The sequence below is a fragment of the Schistocerca serialis genome, chromosome 4, assembly GCF_023864345.2.
Source record: "Schistocerca serialis cubense isolate TAMUIC-IGC-003099 chromosome 4, iqSchSeri2.2, whole genome shotgun sequence".
NCBI classification, from domain to species: domain Eukaryota; kingdom Metazoa; phylum Arthropoda; class Insecta; order Orthoptera; family Acrididae; genus Schistocerca; species Schistocerca serialis.
This window is the reverse complement of record NC_064641.1, coordinates 289514297-289537650: the sequence shown is the minus strand read 5'-3', so window position 1 is coordinate 289537650 and position 23354 is coordinate 289514297. Positions and strand designations below refer to the sequence as shown.

Here is a 23354-nt window from a genome sequence, read left to right as displayed (position 1 = left end):
ACTAACCAAAACAGCCTTTCTGTCCTGGTACTGCGAACGGCTGAAAGCAAGGGGAAACTACGGCCGTAATTTTTCCCGAGGGCTTGCAGCTTTACTGTACGGTTAAATGATGATGGTGTCCTCTTGGGTAAAACATTCCGGAGGTAAAATAGTCCCCCATTCGGATCTCCGGGCGGGGACTACTCGAGAGGATGTCGTTATCAGGAGAAAGAAAACTGGCGTTCTACGGATCGGAGCGTGGAGTGTCAGATCCCTTAATCGGGCAGGTAGGTTAGAAAATTTAAAAATGGCAATGGATAGGTTAAAGTTAGATATAGTGGGAATTAGTGAAGTTCGGTGGCAGGAGGAACAAGACTTCTGGTCAGGTGACTACAGGGTTATAAACACAAAATCAAATATGGGTAATGCAGGAGTAGGTTTAATAATGAATAGGAAAATAGGAATGCGGGTAAGCTACTACAAACAGCATAGTGAACGCATTATTGTGGCCAAGATAGATACGAAGCCCACGCCTACCATAGTAGTACAAGTTTATATGCCAACTAGCTCTGCAGATGGCGAAGAAATTGAAGAAATGTATGATGAGATAAAAGAAATCATTCAGGTAGTGAAGGGAGACAAAAATTTAATAGTCATAGGTGACTGGAATTCGATAGTAGGAAAAGAAACATAAGGAAACGTAGTAGGTGCATATGGATTTTGGCTAAGAAATGAAAGAGGAAGCCGCCTGGTAGAATTTTGCACAGAGCATAACTTAATCATAGCTAACACTTGGTTCAAGAATCATGAAAGAAGGTTGTATACATCGAAGAACCCTGGAGATACTAAAAGGTTTCAGATAGATTATATAATGGTAAGACAAGGATTTAGGAACCAGACTTTAAATTGTAAGACATTCCCAGGGGCAGATGTGGACTCTGACCACAATCTATTGGTTATGAACTGTAAATTAAAACTGAAGAAACTGCAAAAAGGTGGGAATTTAAGGAGATGGGACCTGGATAAACTGATTAAACCAGAGGTTGTACAGAGTTTCAGGGAGAGCATAAGGGAACAATTGACAAGACTGGGGGAAAGAAATACAGTAGAAGAAGAATGGGATGCTTTGAGGGATGAAGTAGTGAAGGCAGCAGAGGATCAAGTAGGTAAAAAGACGAGGGCTAGTAGAAATCCTTGGGTAACAGAAGAAACATTGAATTTAACTGATGAAAGGAGAAAATATAAAAATGCAGCAAATGAAGAAGGCAAAAAGGAATTCAAACGTCTCAAAAATGAGATCGACAGGAAGTGCAAAATGGCTAAGCAGGCATGGCTAGAGGACAAATATAAGGATATAGAGGCTTATCTCACTAGGGGTAAGATAGATACTGCCTACAGGAAAATTAAAGAGACCTTTGGAGAAAAGAGAGCCACTTGTATGAATATCAAGAGCTCAGATGGAAACCCAGTTCTAAGCAAAGAAGGGAATGCAGAAAGGTGGAAGGAGTATATAGAGGGTCTATACAAGCGCTATGTACTTGAGGACAATATTCTGGAAATGAAGAGGATGTAGATGAAGATGAAATTGGAGATATGATACTGCGTGAAGAGTTTGACAGAGCACTGAAAGACCTGATTCGCAACAAAGCTCTGGGAGTAGACAACATTCCACTAGAACTACTGACAGCCTTGGAAGAGCCAGTCCTGACAAAACTCTACCATCTGGTGAGCAAGATGTATGAGACAGGCGAAATACCCTCAGACTTCAAGAAGAATATAACAGTTCCAATCCCAAAGAAAGCAGGTGTTGACAGATGTGAAAATTAATAAGTCACGGCTGCAAAATACTAACACGAATTATTTACAGACGAATGGAAAAACTAGTAGAAACCGACCTCGGGGAAGATCAGCTTGGATTCCGTAGAAATATTGGAACACTTGAGGCAATACTGACCCTACGACTTATCTTAGAAACTAGATTAAGGAATGGCAAACCTACGTTCCTAGCATTTGTAGACTTAGAGAAAGCTTTTGACAATGTTGACTGGAATACTCTCTTCCAAATTCTGAAGATGGCAGGGGTAAAATACAGGGACCGAAAAGCTATTTACAATTTGTACAGAAACCAGATGGCAGTTACAAGAGTCGAGGGACATGAAAGGGAAGCAGTGGTTGGGTACGGAGTTAGACAGGGTTGTAACCTCTCCCCGATGTTGTTCAATCTGTATATTGAGCAAGCAATAATGGAAACAAAAGAAAAATTCAGAGTAGGTATTAAAATCCATGGAGAAGAAATAAAAACATTAAGGTTCGCCGATGACATTGTAATTCTGTCAGAGACAGCAAAGGACTTGGAAGAGCAGTTGAACGGAATGGATAGTGTCTTTAAAGGAGGATATAAATGAACATCAACAAAAGCGAAACAAGGATAATGGAATGTAGTCGAATTAAGTCGGGTGATGCTGAGGGAATTAGATTAGGAAATGAGACACTTAAAGTAGTAAAGGAGTTTTGCTATTTGGGGAGCAAAATAACTGATGATGGCCGAAGTAGAGAGGATATAAAATGTAGACTGGCAATGGCAAGGAAAACGTTTCTGAAGAAGAGAAGTTTGTTAACATCGAGAATAGATTTAAGTGTCAGGAAGTCGTTTCTGAAAGTATTTGTATGGAGTGTAGCCATGTATAGAAGTGAAACGTGGTAGATAAATAGTTTGGACAAGAGGAGAAAATGTGGTGGTACAGAAGAATGCTGAAGATTAGAAAGTATTGAATAGGATTGGGGGAAGAGAAGTTTGTGGCACAACTTAACTAGTAGAAGGGATCGGTTGGTAGGACATGTTCTGAGGCATCTAGGGATCACCAGTTTAGTATTGGAGGGCAGCGTGGAAGGTAAAAATCGTGGAGGGAGAGCAAGAGATGAATACACTAAGCAGATTCAGAAGGATGTAGGTTGCAGTAGTTACTGGGAGATGAAGAAGCTTGCACAGGATAGAGTAGCATGGAGAGCTGCATCAAACCAATCTCAGGACTGAAGACCACAACAACAACTGTCTTCGATTAACGAGGAGTTAACGATAGAATACGAATTGTGTTCGGTCGTTTCTTCATCGAACAATTCGCTTCCAACTTCACTCCGACGGCCTCTATTACTCATAAGAAGCAATGAAAATCCTATTCGTGGCAAAGGATATAAGGAAGGTGAGTTATTGTGAAATAATAACACACGACTAAGTATAGCAGATAGGTCATTTACGGCCAGCAAATAGGAGTATATTATAGGGTGTAAAATAGCCTCTACCAGTGGCAATTGAAGATGATTTATTTAAGACAGGACCTGTTTCGTACTTGTGACCATCTTCAGGTGGTTTACATTCAGGTACATGTTTTCATAGGCTACTCAGTATTGCAGATCGCTAATTAAATCGAAGACAAATGATGTGATGAAGACAAAATAGACACCAATGGAACATTTGGACATGACTAAGCGACTTGTGTTGCAAAATATCAATGTACTTACACAAAACTGGTGTACTGATATCGTTGTCATGGTACATTGCCACATATTTGCACAAAAATATTTCTTTTTTTACATGTTATCTGTATATTAGTTATCATTCTATGGCTAAAATGCAGGAATACATTATACTTACATCTGCGAGCTCACACAGGGAAGTTAATTACCGAATCCGTTACAAGACAGTTCAACTATCGTTTGTTGTAAACAATAGAGACTAGTGATTCTACAACATTCCAAAAGTCTGGTTTCTTTGATAAATGTTTGATTACGAAGAAAAAAATTCAGTCTCTGGTTTTCTTTATAGTTTTGTCACATAGAGTGGTTTAAATAGGACTTAAAAAATGTAAAAGTTCTAAAAATCCAAAATAAAAAGTACAGGAGGACGTAAAGGACAAATCAGCTGTGCAGATGAGCAGCTGTGCAATCTTTTCGTCCCGTACCCAGCAGCCACCTCCTGCCTCTTTGCCTCTTGGTCTTAAATGCGTTCGCTGACTCGAGTGCAAATACAGATACGTATATAAGAGCAACGAAACGTCCGTGGGAAATTTCAAAAAAGCGGGATGAAACAAAGGACCAGATAAAAAAAAAAGTGCGGGTTCGAGAGCAGTGGGCTACATTATGAGCAATTACTCGGCATTTGGAGAGGGCTTTTCAAAAGAGCTGCCGCACAATGGGGGCGACGACCGCCGACGGGACGAAGCAGGGGAAACGCCACACAACAACGCACGCAGCGTCAATGACGGCCGTTCCATTACAGCCGTGGCCCGCCCTGCGATACAAATGGCCGACATGTTCACGGTCCAGCTTCACTGAAAGAGGGTAGCGGGCACCCATTGTGCGCCAGGGCTCAGTTTAATGCAATATCGGCCGTAAACTCCCGCTTTATCCTTCCTTATCCTATGCTACCTGTGCACCGCAAGACAAATCTTTTCTTTCCTCAGCTTCTAGTTGAATTTTCACATATTATGAATGAAATGTCTACATCTGATTATACTGTTCATATCTACACCCTACTAATGCGTGCTGGCTTACGGCGCACACATTTTCAAGGTTTTGTAGCTGCGTTAATACAAATTGCACATTAATAGCAAATCTGTTACTGGCTCAAAACTGCTTCCAATTTCTCTACATTGTGAAAATGATGCCATGGTAAAAAGACTACGGTTAAATTTGCTGTGGTTTACATTTTTCGTAGCAGCTACAGATAAATTTCTAGATTTGTGGTAAGTTCCTATGGGACCAAACTGCTGAGGTCATCGATCCCTAGGCATACACACTAGTTAATCTAACTTAAACGAAATTACGCTAAGGACATTTCACACACCCATGCCCGAGGGAGGACTGGAACCTACGACTGGTGCAGCCGCGCGAACCGTGGCAAGGCACCAAAGACCACGCGGCTACACGGCGCGGCGTAGCAGCTGTATATGAATTGTAGTACAGAACAACCCTTGTAGTCCGTCACCTTTGGAACTGGGGTATGGTTTGGAAAGTTAAAAAGGCCTGATTATCAGAAAGTACAGAAAAATAAGTACAATAATCTGGTTGTCGTTGAGTTCTTTACTGGTTTCACAGTCATTGCCACACTGGGTAATCCACACTGGCAGGGACATTCGACTGCAGTTTGTAGATCTTTAGCGATTTTCTGCGTGCCTTTGTTTTGCCCCTCATCGACCTGGTTACTTTCAGTCTTAACTTTTGGCCAAAGCTTGCGCCCAGATTTACGCATGCGCAAGTTTTTAGTTCCTCTAAACACTCAGCAGTCTTATAGATATCATCTTTGATGTTGAGGGATTTCATAGCTTTAAGTGCGTCACAACCTTCTTGGAACTTTTCTAAAATTGAGCCTTTCATTAACTCCTCATATTGATATGATGGTGCGTTGTCCAACAGCAGTATATCACAAACGGAAGCAATTTTGTTTCAAGTCTTTTTCGACAGATACAAAAAAAAACTCGTCAAAAAACTAAGATTTAGAAACACTGCAGTCCATTCATGCAGATTACGGTAATAAACCGCCGAGGAAGATAAATTAGTAATGTTTTTAAAAGTCCTTGGCTTCTTACATTTGCCAATATCGAACAGGGGTAAGTCTGTGCGTACCATCGGCGCTGCTGCAAGGAGCAACTGTTAGGTTATCTTTGTTTCTAAGTTTCGTTCATACCACGGTTTCATTGGATGCAAGGAGCGTTTTGTTTGGCAGCATTTGATAGTTTAGGCCCGTCTCGTCTATGATATAGACTTGACAAGGTAACAATTCATTTTCTTCGAGAATTTCTTGAAACTTCACGGGAAACTCCTCAGCCGCCAGGGCATCACCAGATAGCTTTTCACAAAAAATTGAAACAAACCGAACTCCAATATGAAAAAGTTTCACAACTCTGCAAAATTCATATGGATTCTGAATGGCATAAACCTGTACTTGAAAAGTCAAGTAATTCGGTTAATATTATAACGAACCCACCTAAGAGTTTAGAAGAACTCGTCAATGATAATCTTGCGAAATTAGTACAAACTAATCGCCCTATAGTGAAATTATTTATTTCTTGCGTATTGTCTTGCGCATTAGCCTACATGCCTTGCCTTGAAAATGAAACACCGATCAAAATGCTGTTTTTGATTATTTATCGCAGTTTAGAGTAGTCAGGTGACGAAATATTGCGAAAACATTTTGAAAGTGCCCTAAAATACCACCAATCTTTCTTTTCGAACAGAAAAATTATTTAGATTCTGAAATATATTCTACAGTTTCACCCTATGCATTACCGTAAATGTTGTACGCGAGCGAGAACACGACGTAATTTACACATAAATCGATTTGGAAATCGATGTTTAAACTTCTGGTAGTGGTTCAAAAGATCAAAATGTGGGAAATTTTACCGATACTGTATTTCCAGTGGTAGGAAAACACTAAACTGAGAGGTCAGGACTTCCAATGGTACGAGCTAGAAATAACGTAAATGCTGGGAAAACATAAAAACTGAAAATTTAAAGGCATATTTTACTACAATTAGACTGCAACATTAATAATGTTTATAACAATGGCCAGGTACTGAAACAGCAGTATAGAAACGAACAGGAGGGAATGGCGATCAGATGACAATGTCATAAAATTTTCTAAATCAGATGAATGGGAAATGCTTGATGCCCATGCTGACATAAAAACCTGCAGGCGCCTCCTGAGCTCACGTCTGGTAGTGACTGAGGGAACCCTGTCGCCACAACTGTCACAGATATCATGCGTGCCCATGTGTCACCTCCAATGTGATAGAATCGCCGTGCCACTTTTCATATGGACAAATCTCATCCATATGGGACACATTTTTCAGTGACTAGTGTGCTCGATGTTGAGGTACTGTTGCGGCCATCAAGGTTCCAGATCTGTCACCTCTAGAGCATTTGTGGGACTAGCTTGGACGTCAACTCCATCCCAGTGGAAGTATCCAGGCTATCAAGGACCAGTTACAACATTTGTGGGCCAGCTCGCCTCGTCAGATAATGCGAGAGTTTCGTGACACCCCTCCCAGTCGAATTAGTGCGTGCATCCAGGCCAGAGAAGTTCCAATACCGTACTAATAAGTGGGCTCACAGCAAAAAAATGGTTCAAATGGCTCTGAGCACTATGCGACTTAACTTCGGAAATCATCAGTCGCCTAGAACTTAGAACTAATGAAACCTAACTAACCTAAGGACATCACATACATCCATGCCCGAGGCAGGATTCGAACCTGCGACCGTAGCGGTCGCTCGGCTCCAGACTGTAGCGCCCAGAACCGCACGGCCACTCCGGCCGGCGGCTTACAGCACCAAGTTCTTTGTAAATTTTACTCGATTTTAATAATCACTGAAATAGCATGATACAAGCTGTCAATCTGTGACGTTTCATTCCGTGTCGACCTCCCCTTCTGGATGCTTCACTTTTTGTGTCAGGCGGTGAGGAAATGTGTGTATGTGTGTGTGTGTGTGTGTGTGTGTGTGTGTGTGTGTGTGTGTGTGTGTGTGTCTGTCTGTCTGTCTGTCAGGTTATGACCTGGTTCAAAATGCTCTAAAAATCTTTCAGTGCTTAAAACTAAAAATGTACATTAAGCACTCTATAGAGTTAACAGGTGTATAATAACTCATGGGATATATGCGAAGCATCCTGACATCCTCCCAACGCGACCATCACGACAATGCTCTCTCACCAACATCCGAGCCCATATATTTATATTTCCTTGACAACTCACTGTAATTTCGTCGTATTTTCCATTTCGTTGGCGTAGAACATCGACGTGAACTTACTGGCTAAACATGTTTCGATACTTAAGTCATTTTCAAGTGGTTCAAATGGCTCTAAGCACTATGGGACTTAACATCTGAGGTAATCAGTCCCCTAGACTTACAACTACTTAAACCTAAGGACATCACACACATCCATGCCCGAGGCAGGATTCGAACCTGCGGCCGCGGCAGCAACGCGATTCCGCACTGAAGCGCCTAGAACCGTTCGGCCACATCAGCCGACAAGTCATTCTCAATAGCTCAAATTACTTCTTAGCCGATGACTGAGTCCTCTAGTAGGAGGCTTGAGGAGATACGCACTCCTGCTACATTATGACACAAACATCGGCTTGAGGCATAATGTGGGCCATTGAGAATGACTGAAGTGAGCATTGAATGACAACCTCTGCAGTCAAATACACTACCAACTGAGCCGCCAGAGAGCGTCTCACAGTTCAGTATCTCTTCCCTGCAAAACTAATTAATATTAATGTCATGCTAAATGTCTATTATTGTTATTATTGTTGTCATTAAACATGATTATTACTTATGTTGGTAACTACAATTATCTTCATAATATTATCTCGTATATATGCACTATATATGACTGAACTACATACACACACAGAAAGTGAAAAGGCTGGTAAACAAGGTTCAGTAATATTTTTTACATATATGTAAGAGGTGATCGAAGTCCGAATCTAGCCACACTAAGAATAAATAAATAAAGAAATATTACGCATAACGCAACGATGAGCTAGAACTGGAAAGACACTGCGCCACAGACCATCAATCATTAATCCGGTATTCTGGGCAGCCTGTGTGTGGACATCCAGCGTCTTCCTCGGTTGCTGAGGAAATTCGGTGACCAACCCACATATCCATCTAAAGAAAGTGACACACAAAAAGGTAAAGTACTAGACACACGTAACATAATTTAAACGGTTAGTAGACACTTGGTTCAGATAACTTTTCTTTCCATCTTAGGTTAATGTGAAATGACAGATCTCAGTCCACGGAAATACGTCACCGCTTATTCAAAGATGAACAAGTGTTTGTCACATTTGCACCGCTAGGTGTGGCGGAAACTCTAAGTAAATAACAACAGCCTAATCTCTCCGTTATAGCGTACTTACAAAGTATCCTCGTAAAAGCGAAGCTCTTCCCTTAAAGTGTTCAAAGCCTCGCTTTCCAAATCCATCTATCTTCCCCAGGTAAATTTGTACCAGTCAATACAATATGGCCTTTCTCTCCCCTCTTATCTCCTTTCCTATGCTGAAGATCCTAAAATCCAAACATCCACGAACTTGATACAACGGTACAATCCTTTCACCGCCGACATCTAGTCCTTGCACTGTAAGCGTTGATTCCGGCACATCTCTCATCTACACATACCCCAAATTAGTTAAAACCGAAACATTAGTAGCTCTCCCCCCTCCCCCCTTCACCAAATACTCGATTATGAAATTCGTCCAGAGATCGCACCTGTCCTTCCTCTTCTAACAAAACGATCTTCACTGTGCGTTCCATGGTCTTCCCCCTCTCGACCCTCGTCTATTTCAATCTGCTCGTTCAGGGTCTGGTTCAACATCATTCCAACATAACTGCTTTCCTAAACACAGTCTCACTAGCAATCACTTCATCCGCAAAATCAGCAGATCCTACTATGCGCCATCTATACTGCGTGACAGACAGAAAATCAGCGATCATCAATATCACCAACAGAGCCAAATATAGGTGGAAACCATCATCAAGAGAAACGAATTTTCACTTTATAAAACTACTTATAGAACACACTTCGTCTTTTGATTTTTAAATTGTACGTAATTTATCAGTTATCCAGAATTTTTTAACCGCTTTTATACATATTTTAAATCTCTTTGCCAAGCAGTGAATGTAGCAGTTACGTATTGTTGGTAGTCCACCCCTATCCCCCACCCGTGAGGTATGCTTAGATGAAGGAGTAATAAAAGAAAAATTCAGCTCAAGGGGTCTGTACCAACATGCATTGCTTCGGTTATCTTTTATCCAAGAAGAAAACTATGAGTCAATTACATTTAACAAAGGACACCAATAATTAGCAAATATACAATATTCGGGTGAACCATCGGAAAAACCTTCCGCTCTAGAAAGTCTACGCTCTACTTTGGAGAACTCGTGTCACTGGAACCTCATCTCCCAACATTCGACCGGAAGTGGTAGACAGTAAAGAGAAATCCATAGCGACAACCTCTGGAGCTAATCCTCTGTTTAGCTCTCAGGAAGAATATCCACTACTGGAGTTGAGGAAAGGTTTCCAGAAGACAAAGCAAGAACTCGTAACACTATCACAGGAATCGAGGCTACAAATATGGCAGGCTAGGACCCATCATCTCGGAGCGTGGACGACACCTCACGAAGGGTTCGCTGTTGACCACGCAGAACTAAGGGCTACTTCGAAGTCTCTGAACCGAGTCCGTCCTGGTGTCACACAGGGCGGAACTAATATCCAGAGATCGGGTCTCGGTGTGAAGTCTCTCTCCTGCGTATGTGGGGCCCACTTCTTACACTGTCGTCTGTGCCCTGTCTCGTACGCCATAGAGGATTTAGCTACGGCTGCGATCAGTACAGTCGATGTTGAGAATTTCTTGTCCGTAGTTGTCTAATTTTTGTAATTATTGTATTTTCCTTTCTTAGTTCACCACGTGCTATATGTTGTTCAGTTCTGACACGTAAAATATTTCACAAAGAACTTCCCAAAATCCCGGGAAAAAGAGATAAAGTGGAAATTGCGATATGCGTTACTTTGACTGTTGACTTGAAGCATAACGCGAGTATGCGTTGGATACTTAATCAAAATGCTGACTACATCGTCACATCGGTAACTGTAAATGAAATAAGCAGTTTTCATTGCTCGAATATTGTACCATTACGTAACTGGTCAAAGCCGTTGAGGTGACAAGTCATGGGATAGCGATATGCATATATACACAAGGCGGTAACATCGCGTAAATAAGGTACAAAAGGGAAGCGCATTGGTGGAGCTGTCATTTGCACTCAGGTGATTCATGCGAACAGGTTTCCGACGTGATTATGACCGAACAACGGGAATTAACAGACGTTAAACGCGGAAAGGTAGTTCATTCCATTTCGGAAATCGTTAGGGACTCCGGTATTCCGAGATCCATAGTGTCAAGAGTGTGGCCAGACTACAAAATTTCAGGAATTACCTCTCATCATGGACAACGCAGTAGTCGAAAGCCTCCTTTAACGAGTGAGAGCAACGGCGTTTGTGCAGAGTTGTCAGCACTAACAGACAAAGAACAATGTGTGAAAAGACTACAGAAATCAATATGGAACACAAGACGAACGAATCTGTTTGTACATTGAAGTGAAATTTAGAGTTAAGGGGCTATGGCAGCAGACTACGGACGCGAGCGCCTTTGATAACAGCACGACATCGCCTTCAGCGCCTCTCCTGGGCGCGTGACCTTATCGGTTGGATGACTGGAAAACGGTGGCCTGGTCAGATGTGTCCCGATTTCATTTGATAAGAACTGATGGTAGGTTTCGAGGTGACGCAGACCCCCCGAATCCATGGACCCAAGTTATCAAATCAAATGTTCAAATATGTGTGAAATCTTATGGGACTTAACTGCTAAGGTCATCAGTCCCTAAGCTTACACACTACTTAACCTAAATTATCCTAAGGACAAACACACACACCTATGCCCGTGGGAGGACTCGAACCTCCGCCGGGGCCAGCCGCACAGTCCATGACTGCAGCGCCACTCGGCTAATCCCGCGCGGTCCCAAGTTATCAACAAGGCACTGTGCAAGCTGGTTTTGGCTTCATAATGTGTGGGCTTTGTTTACATCGAATGTACTGGGTCCTCTGGTCCAACTGAACCGAGCATTGACTGGAAATGGTTATATTCCGCTATACGTGGAGCATTTTGCAGCCATTCATTGATTTAATGTTCCCAAACAAGGATGGAATTTTCTTGGATGACAATGCGCTGTGTCACCAAGCCACAATTGTTCTCGACTAGTATGAAGAGCGTTCTGGACATTCCGAGCGAATGGCCACCTGAACTGCCTGACATGAGTCCCATCGAGAATATATGGGACATGATCGAGAGGTCAGTTCGTGCAAAATATTCTGCACTGACAACAATTTTGCAATTATGGACAGCTATAGAGGTAACATGGCTTAAAATTTATGCAAGGGACTGCCGGCTTATTGAGTCCGTGTCAAGTTGAGTTCCTGCAATAGATAGTCTGATATGATATTATACTCGGAGGCTACAAAGAAACTGGTATAGGTACGCATATTCAAATACATGCGTAAACAAGCAGAATACGGCGCTGCGGTCGGAAACGCCTATACAGTGTGAGTCACTAATTATTGCAACCTAGAATAACTCCTGAAGTATGATAGTAGCTGAAAAGTTTTTGGGACAAATGTTGCATGGGGCAACGGGGGCCATAATACGACGTTGGTTTTTTGTTGCTAGTTGGGGTCCCGTCAGAGATATGAAGGTCAGCTTTGTTTCTTAGAATAGGATGCTACCATTTGGTACTTATTTTCTGATAGCGACTATCGAGACGAATCCAATGGTGTGTAAGAGTAAGGAGTTTGTAGGTCAACGAAGGTCAAAAAGGTGGCATGATCGTCCATTTATATAAGGTGTTCGAAGTGATGACCAATGGTGTCAATCTAATGCTGCAATCCTCTTATCATGGGTTGAGTGGTATTCCTCATCACTTCGGCACTTAATCGAAGCACATGCTCTGACAATTCTCTCTCGTATGTCGCGCAAATAGTAAATATTCGCCGAATTCGGCGTTCCCATCTAACGTGCCGTTGACATGTAAACACCATTCGACGGGTTCGCAGTACAGCACTAATAGGAACGGTAAGAATAATATCGGCGAATTAAGCGAATGTGAATGATGTGTTCCTTCGAAGAACAAGTCTATATGCTTCTCATTTACGGAAAATGCCAACGAAATTCAGTGAGAGCTACAGACTTATACGCTGAAAGATATCCTCAACATACTCACCCTACACGAAGTACATTTAAACATGCGTATGATAAATTTAGAACAGCTGTGTCTTTAACGCATCGGAAGTATATCCGGCAAAGGAAAGTTACTAACGACGGAACGGAAATTGGTACTCTTGACACTGTGGTTCGAGATCCTTGTGTTAGTTCGCGTCAAATCGCAAGGGAATCTGGCAAGAGCCAGAGTAGTGTTGTTCGCGTTAAGCATCGCCATAAATATCATCCTTACCATATCAGTAACTGATATGGATTGTATGTGTCGCATTGAATTCTACCAATGGGCTCAAATTCAGATTCAGAGGGATGACATATTTATTAATTTGATTTTATTTAATGACAAGGCTGCATTCACGAACCATGGAAATGTTAACTTGCATAACATGCATTATTGGCCAACTGAAAGTCCATGTTGGCTGCGGTAAGTTGCACACCAAAAACCGTGGTCGGTATGGTTCGAGATTCTGGAGAACAGAATTATAGGCTCCTAATTCATCGAAGGAAATCTACATAGTAGGAAGTACATCACATTCCTGCAAGAAACATTAGGTCTGTTAGTTCAAGAAATACGTTTAGGAACAAGGAACAGATATCAATAGGATGGGCGTCCGGCACATTTTTCGCTGATGGCTAGAAATGAGTTGCAGAGACAATTCCCAAATTGTTGGGCTGGATGCCGAGGAGATGTGTCGTGGCCAGCTCGTTCGCCCGACTTGACGCCTCTGGATATTTTCTTGTGGGGACTCGTAAAAAAACATTGTGTGTAAAGACGTTCCAACTACACCTGAAGATATGCGAGAGAATTCTCAGAGCATGTGCTTCGACAAGAGCCGATATAATAAGGAATACCACTCAGTTCATGATAAGAAGATTGCAGCACTGCATTGGTACCTATGGTCATCACTTCGAACACCTTCTGTAAATGGACGATCATGCCACCTTTGTGACCTTCGTTGACCCTCGAAGGACTTACTGTTACACATCATTGGATTCGTCTCGATAGCCGCTGTCAGAAAATAAGTACCGACCTATAGCATCCCATTTGAAGAAACAAAGTTGATCTTCATACCTCTGGAGCGGCCCCACCTAGCAACAAAAAAACCAACGTCTTATTATGGCTCCCGTTGTCCCATGCATATTTTGTCCTCCAAACTTTTCAGCTCGTATCATACTTTCGTAGCTATTCTTGGTTGCAGTAGTTAGTGACTCACCCTGTGTAAGACAATAAGTGTCTGGCACAGTTGTTAGATCGGTTACTGCTGCTACAATGGCAGGTTATCAAAATTTAAGTGAGTGTGAACGTGGTGCTATAGTCGGCGCACGAGGAATGGGACACAATATCTCCGTACTACCATTTCACGAGTGTATCGCGAATATTACGAATCCAGTAAAATACCAAATCTCCGACAAGGCTGCGGCCGGAAAAGGATCCTGCAAGAAAGACAACGAATCGTTCAACGTGACAGAAGTGCAACCCTTCCGCAAATTGCTGCAGATTTCAATGCAGGGTCATCAAGTGTCAGCGTGCGAACCATTCAACTAAACATCATCGATATTGGCTTTCGTAGCCGAAGGCCCACTCGTGTATTCTTGATGACTGCACGACACAAAGCTTTACGCCGTAAACACTGACTGTGGGCTGTTGATGAGTGGAAACATATTGCGTGGTCGGATTGTATCGAGCGAATGGATGTGTACGAGTATGGAGACAAGCTCATGTATCTATGGACCCTGCATGTCAGCAGGGGACTGTTCAATTGGTGGAGGCTCTGTAATGATGTGGGGCGTGTGCAGCTGGAGTGATATGGGACCACTGAAACGTCTAGGTACGACTCTGGTAGGTGACACGTACATAAGTATCGTGTCTGATAACCTGCATAGATTTATGTCAATTGTGCATTCCGATGGACTTGAGCAATTCCAGCAGAACAATGCGACAACCCACACGTTCAGAGTTGCTATAGAGTGGCTCCAGGAACACTGTTCTGAGTTTAAACACTTCCGCTGGCCGCCAAAGTCCACAGACATTAACATTATTGAGCTCTCCAGCTCCCTCTTACTCTTATAGATTTATGGACAGCCTTGCAGGATTCACGGTGTCAGTTGCCTCCAACACTACTTCTAACATTAGTCGAGTTCATGCCACGTCGTGCTGCGGCACTTCTGCGTGCTCGCGGGGGCCCTACACGATATTAGGCAGGTGTGCCAGTCTTTTTGACTCTCCAGTGTAAGATATTCCATAACTTTTGTCACCTCAGTGTATTATGTAAGGGTCCTATTGTGGAAAAAATATTGATACACTCATTTGGAGGTTTCCAGTTACTCAATATTTACTGTAGCAACAGGACGTATGGAGTGCATGAACTGATTACATTTAGAGATCAACAGGACAGACGGTTCTGAGGTAACAGCCATGGATCCATGCTGAAGCACCCATAGCAGTACGTGGTGTAACCTCCATAGGCGGTACTGCAGGCACTGACTCTGGCATCCAGTCGATTGTGCAGGTGGCGTTCCTGAGATTTATTCCACGCCTGCACCACCTGTTGACGCAGTTCTGTAAGAGTTAACGGTTGACGAATCGCACGATTCACTTCTCATGCCATCATAGCCCATAAGTGCTCGACTGGAGACAAGTTGGGAGATCATGATGGCCAGGGAAGTTGATGCACGTCTTGCTTTGCAATTGAGTTCCACAGGCAGAACGTGGGTGAGCATTATCCTGTTGGAACAAGATATCACCTTCCTATTGCAGGAGCGACAAAAGAGCGGGTCTAACAACATTCTGCATGTTCCGAACGCTCTTTAGCTTCCCTTTCAGAAACGTCAAAGGTGAACGAGAGTTGCAGCTTAACGCACCGGGCGGGGCCAGTGTGTCCTGGACCAACGTATTCTATGAGACAGCGCTCGCCAGGTCTACATCGTACGCGCAAACGACCATCATTTGCGTGCAGACAGATTCTGGTTTCATTGCCGTAAACCACATCGTGCTATTCCATCTTCCAAGTAATCCTCTGACGGCAGCAGTCGAATTGTGCGCGTCGATGCCGTGGTGTGAGTGGAAGACGGGATAGATGTGTACGTGCCTGTAGTCCCACTGCTAATAACAAGTTTGCAACAGTACGTGTTGACATGACGTCATCCTTTTATTGTGTTGTGTCAGCTGTACGATCTGCCCCAGCTATCCTAACAATACGACTATCCTACTGGGCGTCTGTGCTGCGTGGACGTCCAGAATTTCGACTACAGGTGCGAGAATGTTCATGTAACCACTGATGCATCGTTACACAACCGATACAGCATAGCATCACCCTTTACCCCCTTTCCTTTCAAATTAACGTAACAATAAGTTTTGCCAATATTGTTCTCTTCGTGATCTTCCTGCTTTATATCAAAATTACAATAATTGTGATCGTCATGTAGACATGTTCATTTAAATCTCTTCATGTTAGCCGTTTATTGTTAATAAGCAACCAAATCACAATAGTTTCAAGTTATTTCTTACATAACTTTCACATCCCACTTCCCTACTTAAAAGGTTTTACGATTATCTGGACAGACTGCAGATTGCGTGATTCCATTATTAGTGAATGGTTTAATGGCACTTTCCGTACCCGTTTTACACCTAGAGAGAGCTATTTATGTAATATGACAAGCGGCGTGCTTTCTTCTAGTTCATCCTGTTGCAAACGATAGTAAACAAAGTAGGCATGTAATGCAGAGTAGAGCTACGTTTCTTCTGTTGCACAGGTAAGCCATATCACTCCTAGAGCCAGGTTCAGAGACGGTTTAGTGCGGTTAAGGAACAATGATTGTTTATCTGTTTTGCACAGATTTAGATGACCTTCAGTTGCAGTTTGTGTTTATCCTGTATGCCTATTAAATTACAGCTGCTAGGCCAAACGGACTATCGTATTTGGACTATTGTGCTAAAAAATATTGTGTTATTGTATACTCATAGTAGTAGGTAGGAACACATTACACCATGTGATTAGCTCAGTCATGATTCATAAATCTTGCAGAGCTACGTACGTAAACATTGGTTTGGTTAACATAATACCGATGTTGTGTAACTAGAACACTGTATCAATGTTCTGTATTATAAGTTCAAACGTAAAGACTATGCATAAAGTTAGTACAGTTACATAGCAGTAACATCTAGAAGTTCAGATTTGTCGTTTTCACAGACACTTCATAAAGACATTGACACTACACATTGGAAGTCCAAATACGGAAGATTCACGTATTCTCATATAATGCCTTTACATAGACAGCTAGAAGCATAAGGGTTGCAATTGTTTAACGATGCTTGATTTCAGCCACTGTTTTCAACATCTTTCCAGATATTTTTACGCAAAATTCATTGTATTTCTTCGAAATAACATTACAAACAACACAGACATGCACAACATTTAAGAAAGGGCATTGAACATCATAAACAGTGTTTTATTCACATCAGTAGCCCAGCAGTCAGCATGTCTGACTACCACACGGAGGTCGTGAGATCAGCTAATGGTACTGCCAGTTACGTTTCCTTGCCGGAAGGACTGAGTCGAGTTGTATTCAGCGTCGTAAGGCCGACTGAGGAGCTATTTCAATGAGAAGTAGCGCCTCAAGTTTCCGTGAAACTGGCAGCAGACGGGCTGCAGTGAATCGACCCCATACCAATCAAAACCGAATCGAAGGGACCCCATATTGCAGAGGATGACACGTCGACCGGACATCACCACGTTGTTTTCTGGAAATGTCAGCTAAGTTATTCTGTACTTTGTTTTATTGAAGAGAGAATTTTAAACGGCCACTTACGCTTGCGACAGTCGTACGTCCTCTAGTACACTACTCTGAAGGCTGGTGCTTTGTCACTGGCTTTTGAATCACTTACACTTTCGACCTTTAACTGTTGTTGTTTTTGTCTTCAGTCCTGAAACTGGTTTGATGCAGCTCTCCATGACACTCTATCCTGTGCAAGCTTCTTCACCTCCCAGTACTTATTGCAACCTACATCCTTCTGAATCTGCTTAATGTATTCATCTCTTGATCTCCCTCTACGATTTTTACCCTCCACGCTGCCCTGCAATGCTAAATTTGTGATCCCTTGATGCCTCAGAATATGTCCTACCAACCGGTCCCTTCTTCTTGTCAAGTTGTGCCACAAACTCCTCTTCTTCCCAGCTCTGTTCAATATCTCCTCATTAGTTATGTGATCTACCAATCTAATTTTCAGCATTCTTCTGTAGCACCACATTTCAAAAGCTTCTCTACTCTTCTTGTCGAAACTATTTGTCGTCCATGTTTCACTTTAACTAGTGGTCGTAAAATAATACAACACACATATTAAGTACGTTTTCCTTTTTGCTTTTTTTCTTTTTTTTCTTTTTTTTTTTCTTCTTCTTCTACCCTGAACGCCGTTGGACAAACTGTTTACGTTAATGTGCGGTGTCTTCTGTGCACAGAGAGTGATGGCGGCGTCCTGGTGACTGTTGCAGGTGGAGGAGACGTCGATGGCCAATGCGACGGAAGAGGCGGGCGCCGACTCGGAAGACGACGCCCTCGAGACGCTCAGCGTGCTTCTAGTGGGTGAGGCTGTGGCGCGTCGCGCACTTGCGAACCGCTTCTCGCCAAGCTTTCAGCGCGTAGCTTCCAGTTGACACAACGGCGGTCCGCTACCCGATGCATACAGCCGCTTCTCGCATGTCTGGATTCCAGACAAGATAAGTAGCCACTTACCGACGGTAAATGTCTCCACAACCCACACACCATGAAAGATATAAGAAATTATGTTCATCAAATCCAAACAACTTTTTGTAAATCACTATGTACAGGGCTACAATAAATGATTCAGTAACTTTCAAAGTTAAAATTTTCGAAATTATTATGTGTACAAAAAAAAAGGACGCACGACGAAAGAATTATGAAAATTGGTCACAAACTGATATTCATACAGGTATGGACGTAAAATGCAAGACTGTGAACTTTGGCCGGCGAAGGAAGAATGTGTGACGCTGCAGCGCAACTTGACCGTGCAGCTGGCAGGGATAATGAACTTGCGATATGTCTTTGCGGATTTCACTGCGTGAACTCAGTTGCACAGTGACTATGCCTCACAGGCAGGCGCGTTGACAGTATATGAAATCGTCAGAATTTAAAAAAGAATGTGTTACTGGACTCAAAAACACCTGTTGGAGAATCGCTCTACAGTTGAAGAGGAGCGATGCCGCTGTCCGACGACGCAGGCAGGAATGGATGAACCAGGGCCGAAGGCAGCCTCAGGGAGGAAGCGGTCGAGCTGGAGAGACGACAGAACGTGGGGACCGAGTAATCGCCGGAGAGGCACTCAGAGCCACGGGTTCATCATTTCCATCAATCCATCGTGAAACTGGTGCTTCAGTGACCACATTGACCATTAACATTTCACTCACGTAAAGGGGATAGAGCTCAAGGCACCACTTTCACCGACCACCATTGACCTCTGGACACCAACAATCCTGTTTGCAGTGGTCTGTGGCACATTCTGAATGGAATGTCATTGAGTGGAACAGAACCGTCTCCAGTGCTGATCAGCGAAGACGTGTCTCGAAAGTCCCGGACAGCTGTGGGGTACCAATCTGACTGTAGCCAGGAGTGATGTTCAGGGAGGCAATTTCATTTCGTAGCAGGACTCCTTTCATTATCATTCGCGGCACCCTTACCGAACAGCGGTACATCGACGATATTCTAAGCCCCGTTTGTTGCCCTCCACAAGCTATCCTGGAATTACATTTCAGCAAGATAATGCCTGCCCACACAAGGCGAAAGTTTCTGCTGCTTGGCTTCGTGCCTGCCAAATCCTACTGTGGCCAGCGAGATCACCTTATCTGGCCGCAGTTGAGAATTTTTGAAGCATTACGGGCAGGGGCCTCCAAGCAGCTCGGGATTTTTACGATCCAGCGCGCCAGACGCACAGAATTTGACACGATATCCCTCTCTGGAGCCGGCGGTGGTGGCCGAGCGCTTCTAGGAGCTTCAGTCTGGAACCGCGAGACCGCTACGGTCGCAGGTTCGAATCCTGCCTCCGGCATGGGTGTGTGTGATGTCCTTAGGTTAGTTAGGTTTAAGTAGTTCTAAGTTCTAGGGGACTGATGACCTCAGATGTTAAGTCCCGTAGTGTTCAGAGCCATTTGAACCCTCTCTGGAGGACATCAAACAAGTCTGTCAATCATTGCCAAGCCGAAGGTGGACGAATGCGTTATTAACTTCCTCAGTTTCTGGAGCTCTTTCTCTTGAATGAATCATCAATTTCATCTGAACGTTTGTCTGTAGATGTGCATCTACCTATTCCCGTCCATTTCGGATACTTCCTTCATCAAAGCATGAATAGAACCGTGTCCACCAGTTACGCTCTGAGTGAGGTGCCTTAATAAAGTGAGAAAAGAGTTTTTGGAATATGCGAGATGCTTATCTGTTGCAATAGTGCAGCGTGCATTTAGAAGGAATTACGAAAAAAATTACAATGTAGACGAAGCACTGTGTGATTGTATCTGCAATTTTGGGACACTGGTTGTGTCTCCAAACAGGAAAGAACTGCTCCACCAAATGTGCCATGTGCATGGATAGAGATGGTCAGGAAAAGTTTCGTACGCACTACGCATACACACAAAAAAAAGAACAACATGAACAATCTGCGCAAGCCACGAACTTCAAATACCGCAACAAACTGTTTGGAAGACTTTGCGATAGCGCTCATATTTCAAACCGTACCAACTGCAGCTCGTGCAACTAAAACCTGACGCCTTCAGTTTTGCATCACAATGCAGATGGAAGCACTTCCCACCTCGAATGTGATATTCAGCGAGCAAGCAGCCTTCCGATTATCTGAAAAGGTTAATAGCCGCGATATGAGAGTGTCGGACACTGAACATCCTCATTAAATTGTGCCGCATGAACGAGATTCGCTACGTAAACAACGAACTTCCGCCTCGCTGGACTGCATGTAGTGATGAAGATGTGTGTGGCTCTGATCAAGAGTCCTCTCATTCTCTCCCCCTCCCTCCCCCAATACCATCAAGTCACATGACCTAATGCCTTGTGACTTTTCTCTTTATGGGTATGTTAAGAACCGTGTTTACGCATCCTGACTGCCAAGATAGCTGCATCAACTCGAGAACTCAACAGCGCGAACTGCTGAGCATTGACAGGATGTGGCCACATAAGGCATGTACCGAGTTTGACTACCGCTTGGAAGCGTGTCATAAGACCAACGAGGCACTCGTAGCATATTCATAGAGTGTAAAACGCAGACTTGGTGAGTTTACGGTTCTATTGATACAGCTGTCATATTTGTACAAGTAATATTTATGTAAGATATAGAGCTTTGTAAATGGATGAATCATTTATAGTTGCCCTGTATTTATCTCCATGAAAATTAGCACCACGGAGGCAGGCATACCTGATGTTCACACTACACGTGACGGACAGGTAGTAATAAAGTTTTACTTATCTCCTCGAAAAAATCAAACTGTGATCATGAAATTTATTGTTAGTTCTTCTCCGCATATTCTCCATTCTACGCGATAATTTTTATCAGCGGGGACACTGACTGTTGGCAAAGACTTGCAGGACACCATGTCAGAACAACATTCCGGGGGGGGGGGGGGGGGGGAGGAGGAGGGGAGAGGTTGAAGCAGCTCATATGACTGTGTCGCGCCACCGTAACACACCCCACCCCCTCGGACAGCTTTGTCTGCACAGCCTTCCGTAACCTCGTCACGGGATTCCAGTGATAACCTCCCGTTTACCTCGTACGAGTATAATCTGGTCGCACCGCACCATTACGATCCAAAAAACACTCAGTATCGCTTTTCTCGGTGAGGCTCGGTTGTGAATCCACATGTTCCATTGCTTTCTTTGATCATTTGACTCGGGTTTATAGTCGGAGACCCATCACTCACTCTTCCATGATGATATACGGCCAGAGGAGGCATCTGATTTTGCTTAACACAGCTGCAATATTTCCTCTGGTGCTTCAGATTAGTGAACTATTCGAATGTCTGCGAACAGTCGCATACCCCAACGGGCGGAGACATTTCCAAGCTCAAAATGTTGTGCAAGGTGTTTAAAATCGATCCCTTACTCATTTTGACTTTTATCAATATCGCACCTACTGTGGTACTCAGTTTGTACAGCACAGACATTTCTCTAACCCACCACAAGGAGCGCAGGAAAAACGCTGGATCTCCTTCAAATTTCCTGACATAGACAGAGTGATTAAATAAAATATAATTTACAGTTCTGATCGCCGCTTGGAACTGTCCATAGAATTACGGATCGATTGACACATCACAGGTTTATCTAATAATTATTAAAGAAGTGGGTGAAACTAATTGTTAAATAAACGGTATCAAACCATAAGGCCACCATCTGCCTAATCAGAGGAGTCACGTGGGTGCTTCGTATCCCCGACAGCGAATCTTAACAATAGCGGAGACGGGTCACTACAGCTAGACTCAGTGAGGCACCATTGTAGGGCCACCTGATCTCACTCTAGAGCAGCCTGACTCTAGACGAGCTGCCACGGATCAGTGCAGTACTGTACGCCGAATGCGGTCACTTGTATCACGACAACCTGCGGGTTCGGAATTCGACCCTGCTTTTGACTTGGACTGTCTGTTTTACGTTTTTGGCGTGTGTTTAGTATTCCGCGCATAGAGGTTTTGTTCACGGATCCCGCTCGGGTTCCTTAGGGGCAGCGCAATTTTTCAAACCCCGGATTAATTATTCCTGATATTTTACAAGATGGCGAAAATTCACAAAGACTGACCCAAGCGTTACTTCGAAATTCGTCCCACGACTACCTCGCTGCAGAGGGGAACTAGGATGCTCTGCCCTTCTTAGAATGGCCGCCATTCGAGTAGACCCAACGTCTCAGCTACGAGGCTTTCTTTCACTGCCACCCTCACTAGGTTGGCCATGGCGGCCTCTTTCTACTGGTAGATGGGTACTATGGTGTTAATAAGTGTAACGTGAGAGGTGCTCGCCATCTCAGTCGATCGCAGCTCATGGTTGCTTCAGGTCGTTACCTTCACTAACGCGGGTGTTGCCAACATTTTCATGTCTGTGTGCATACGTCCTGTTCTTGGTAGCAGCCATGGATCGCACAGCTCGGTTTAGTGCATCATTGATCTGTAATACAGCCTCCAGTATTTCGGTTGTGAATTCTTAGGGATGCAATCGTTAGCATCTAGACTGGTAGACTGAAAACGCTAAGCATGCTTTCACTACACGTGATTTGTGGTGTCCCAACTTCGGCTTCAGTCATCTCAGTTCTCTTGGTTGCTAATCATTTTAACGTAACTCTCCATGTACTCTCTCTCTGTACACGTCTCTCTCCCTCTCTCTAAACGGGAGCTTTACAAGTTATTCAGGCGCTCGTCTATATAGCAGTTACTTGTTTTATGTGCCTTGCCTACTGCGAGAAATGTTCATGTCAGACTTGACTTATTATGTGTGAAGTAACCGTTTTGTATATTGCAACATCTTACCTCCATTCCAGTGTATTTTGGGAGCAATATATCT

The 23354-nt window shown here is 43.4% G+C and overlaps 1 protein-coding gene across 1 annotated transcript in view; it reads left to right on the top strand.

Annotated features, from left to right (window-relative positions):
- LOC126473905 (dopamine receptor 1) overlaps positions 1-23354 on the top strand; it is a 1120871-nt gene that overhangs the window by 948835 nt on the left and 148682 nt on the right. The window contains exon 3 of the mRNA XM_050101248.1: positions 18290-18380. Coding sequence (XP_049957205.1) covers positions 18305-18380 — 76 coding nt within the window. The 5' untranslated portion in view covers positions 18290-18304. The remainder of the gene's footprint in view (positions 1-18289; positions 18381-23354) is intronic.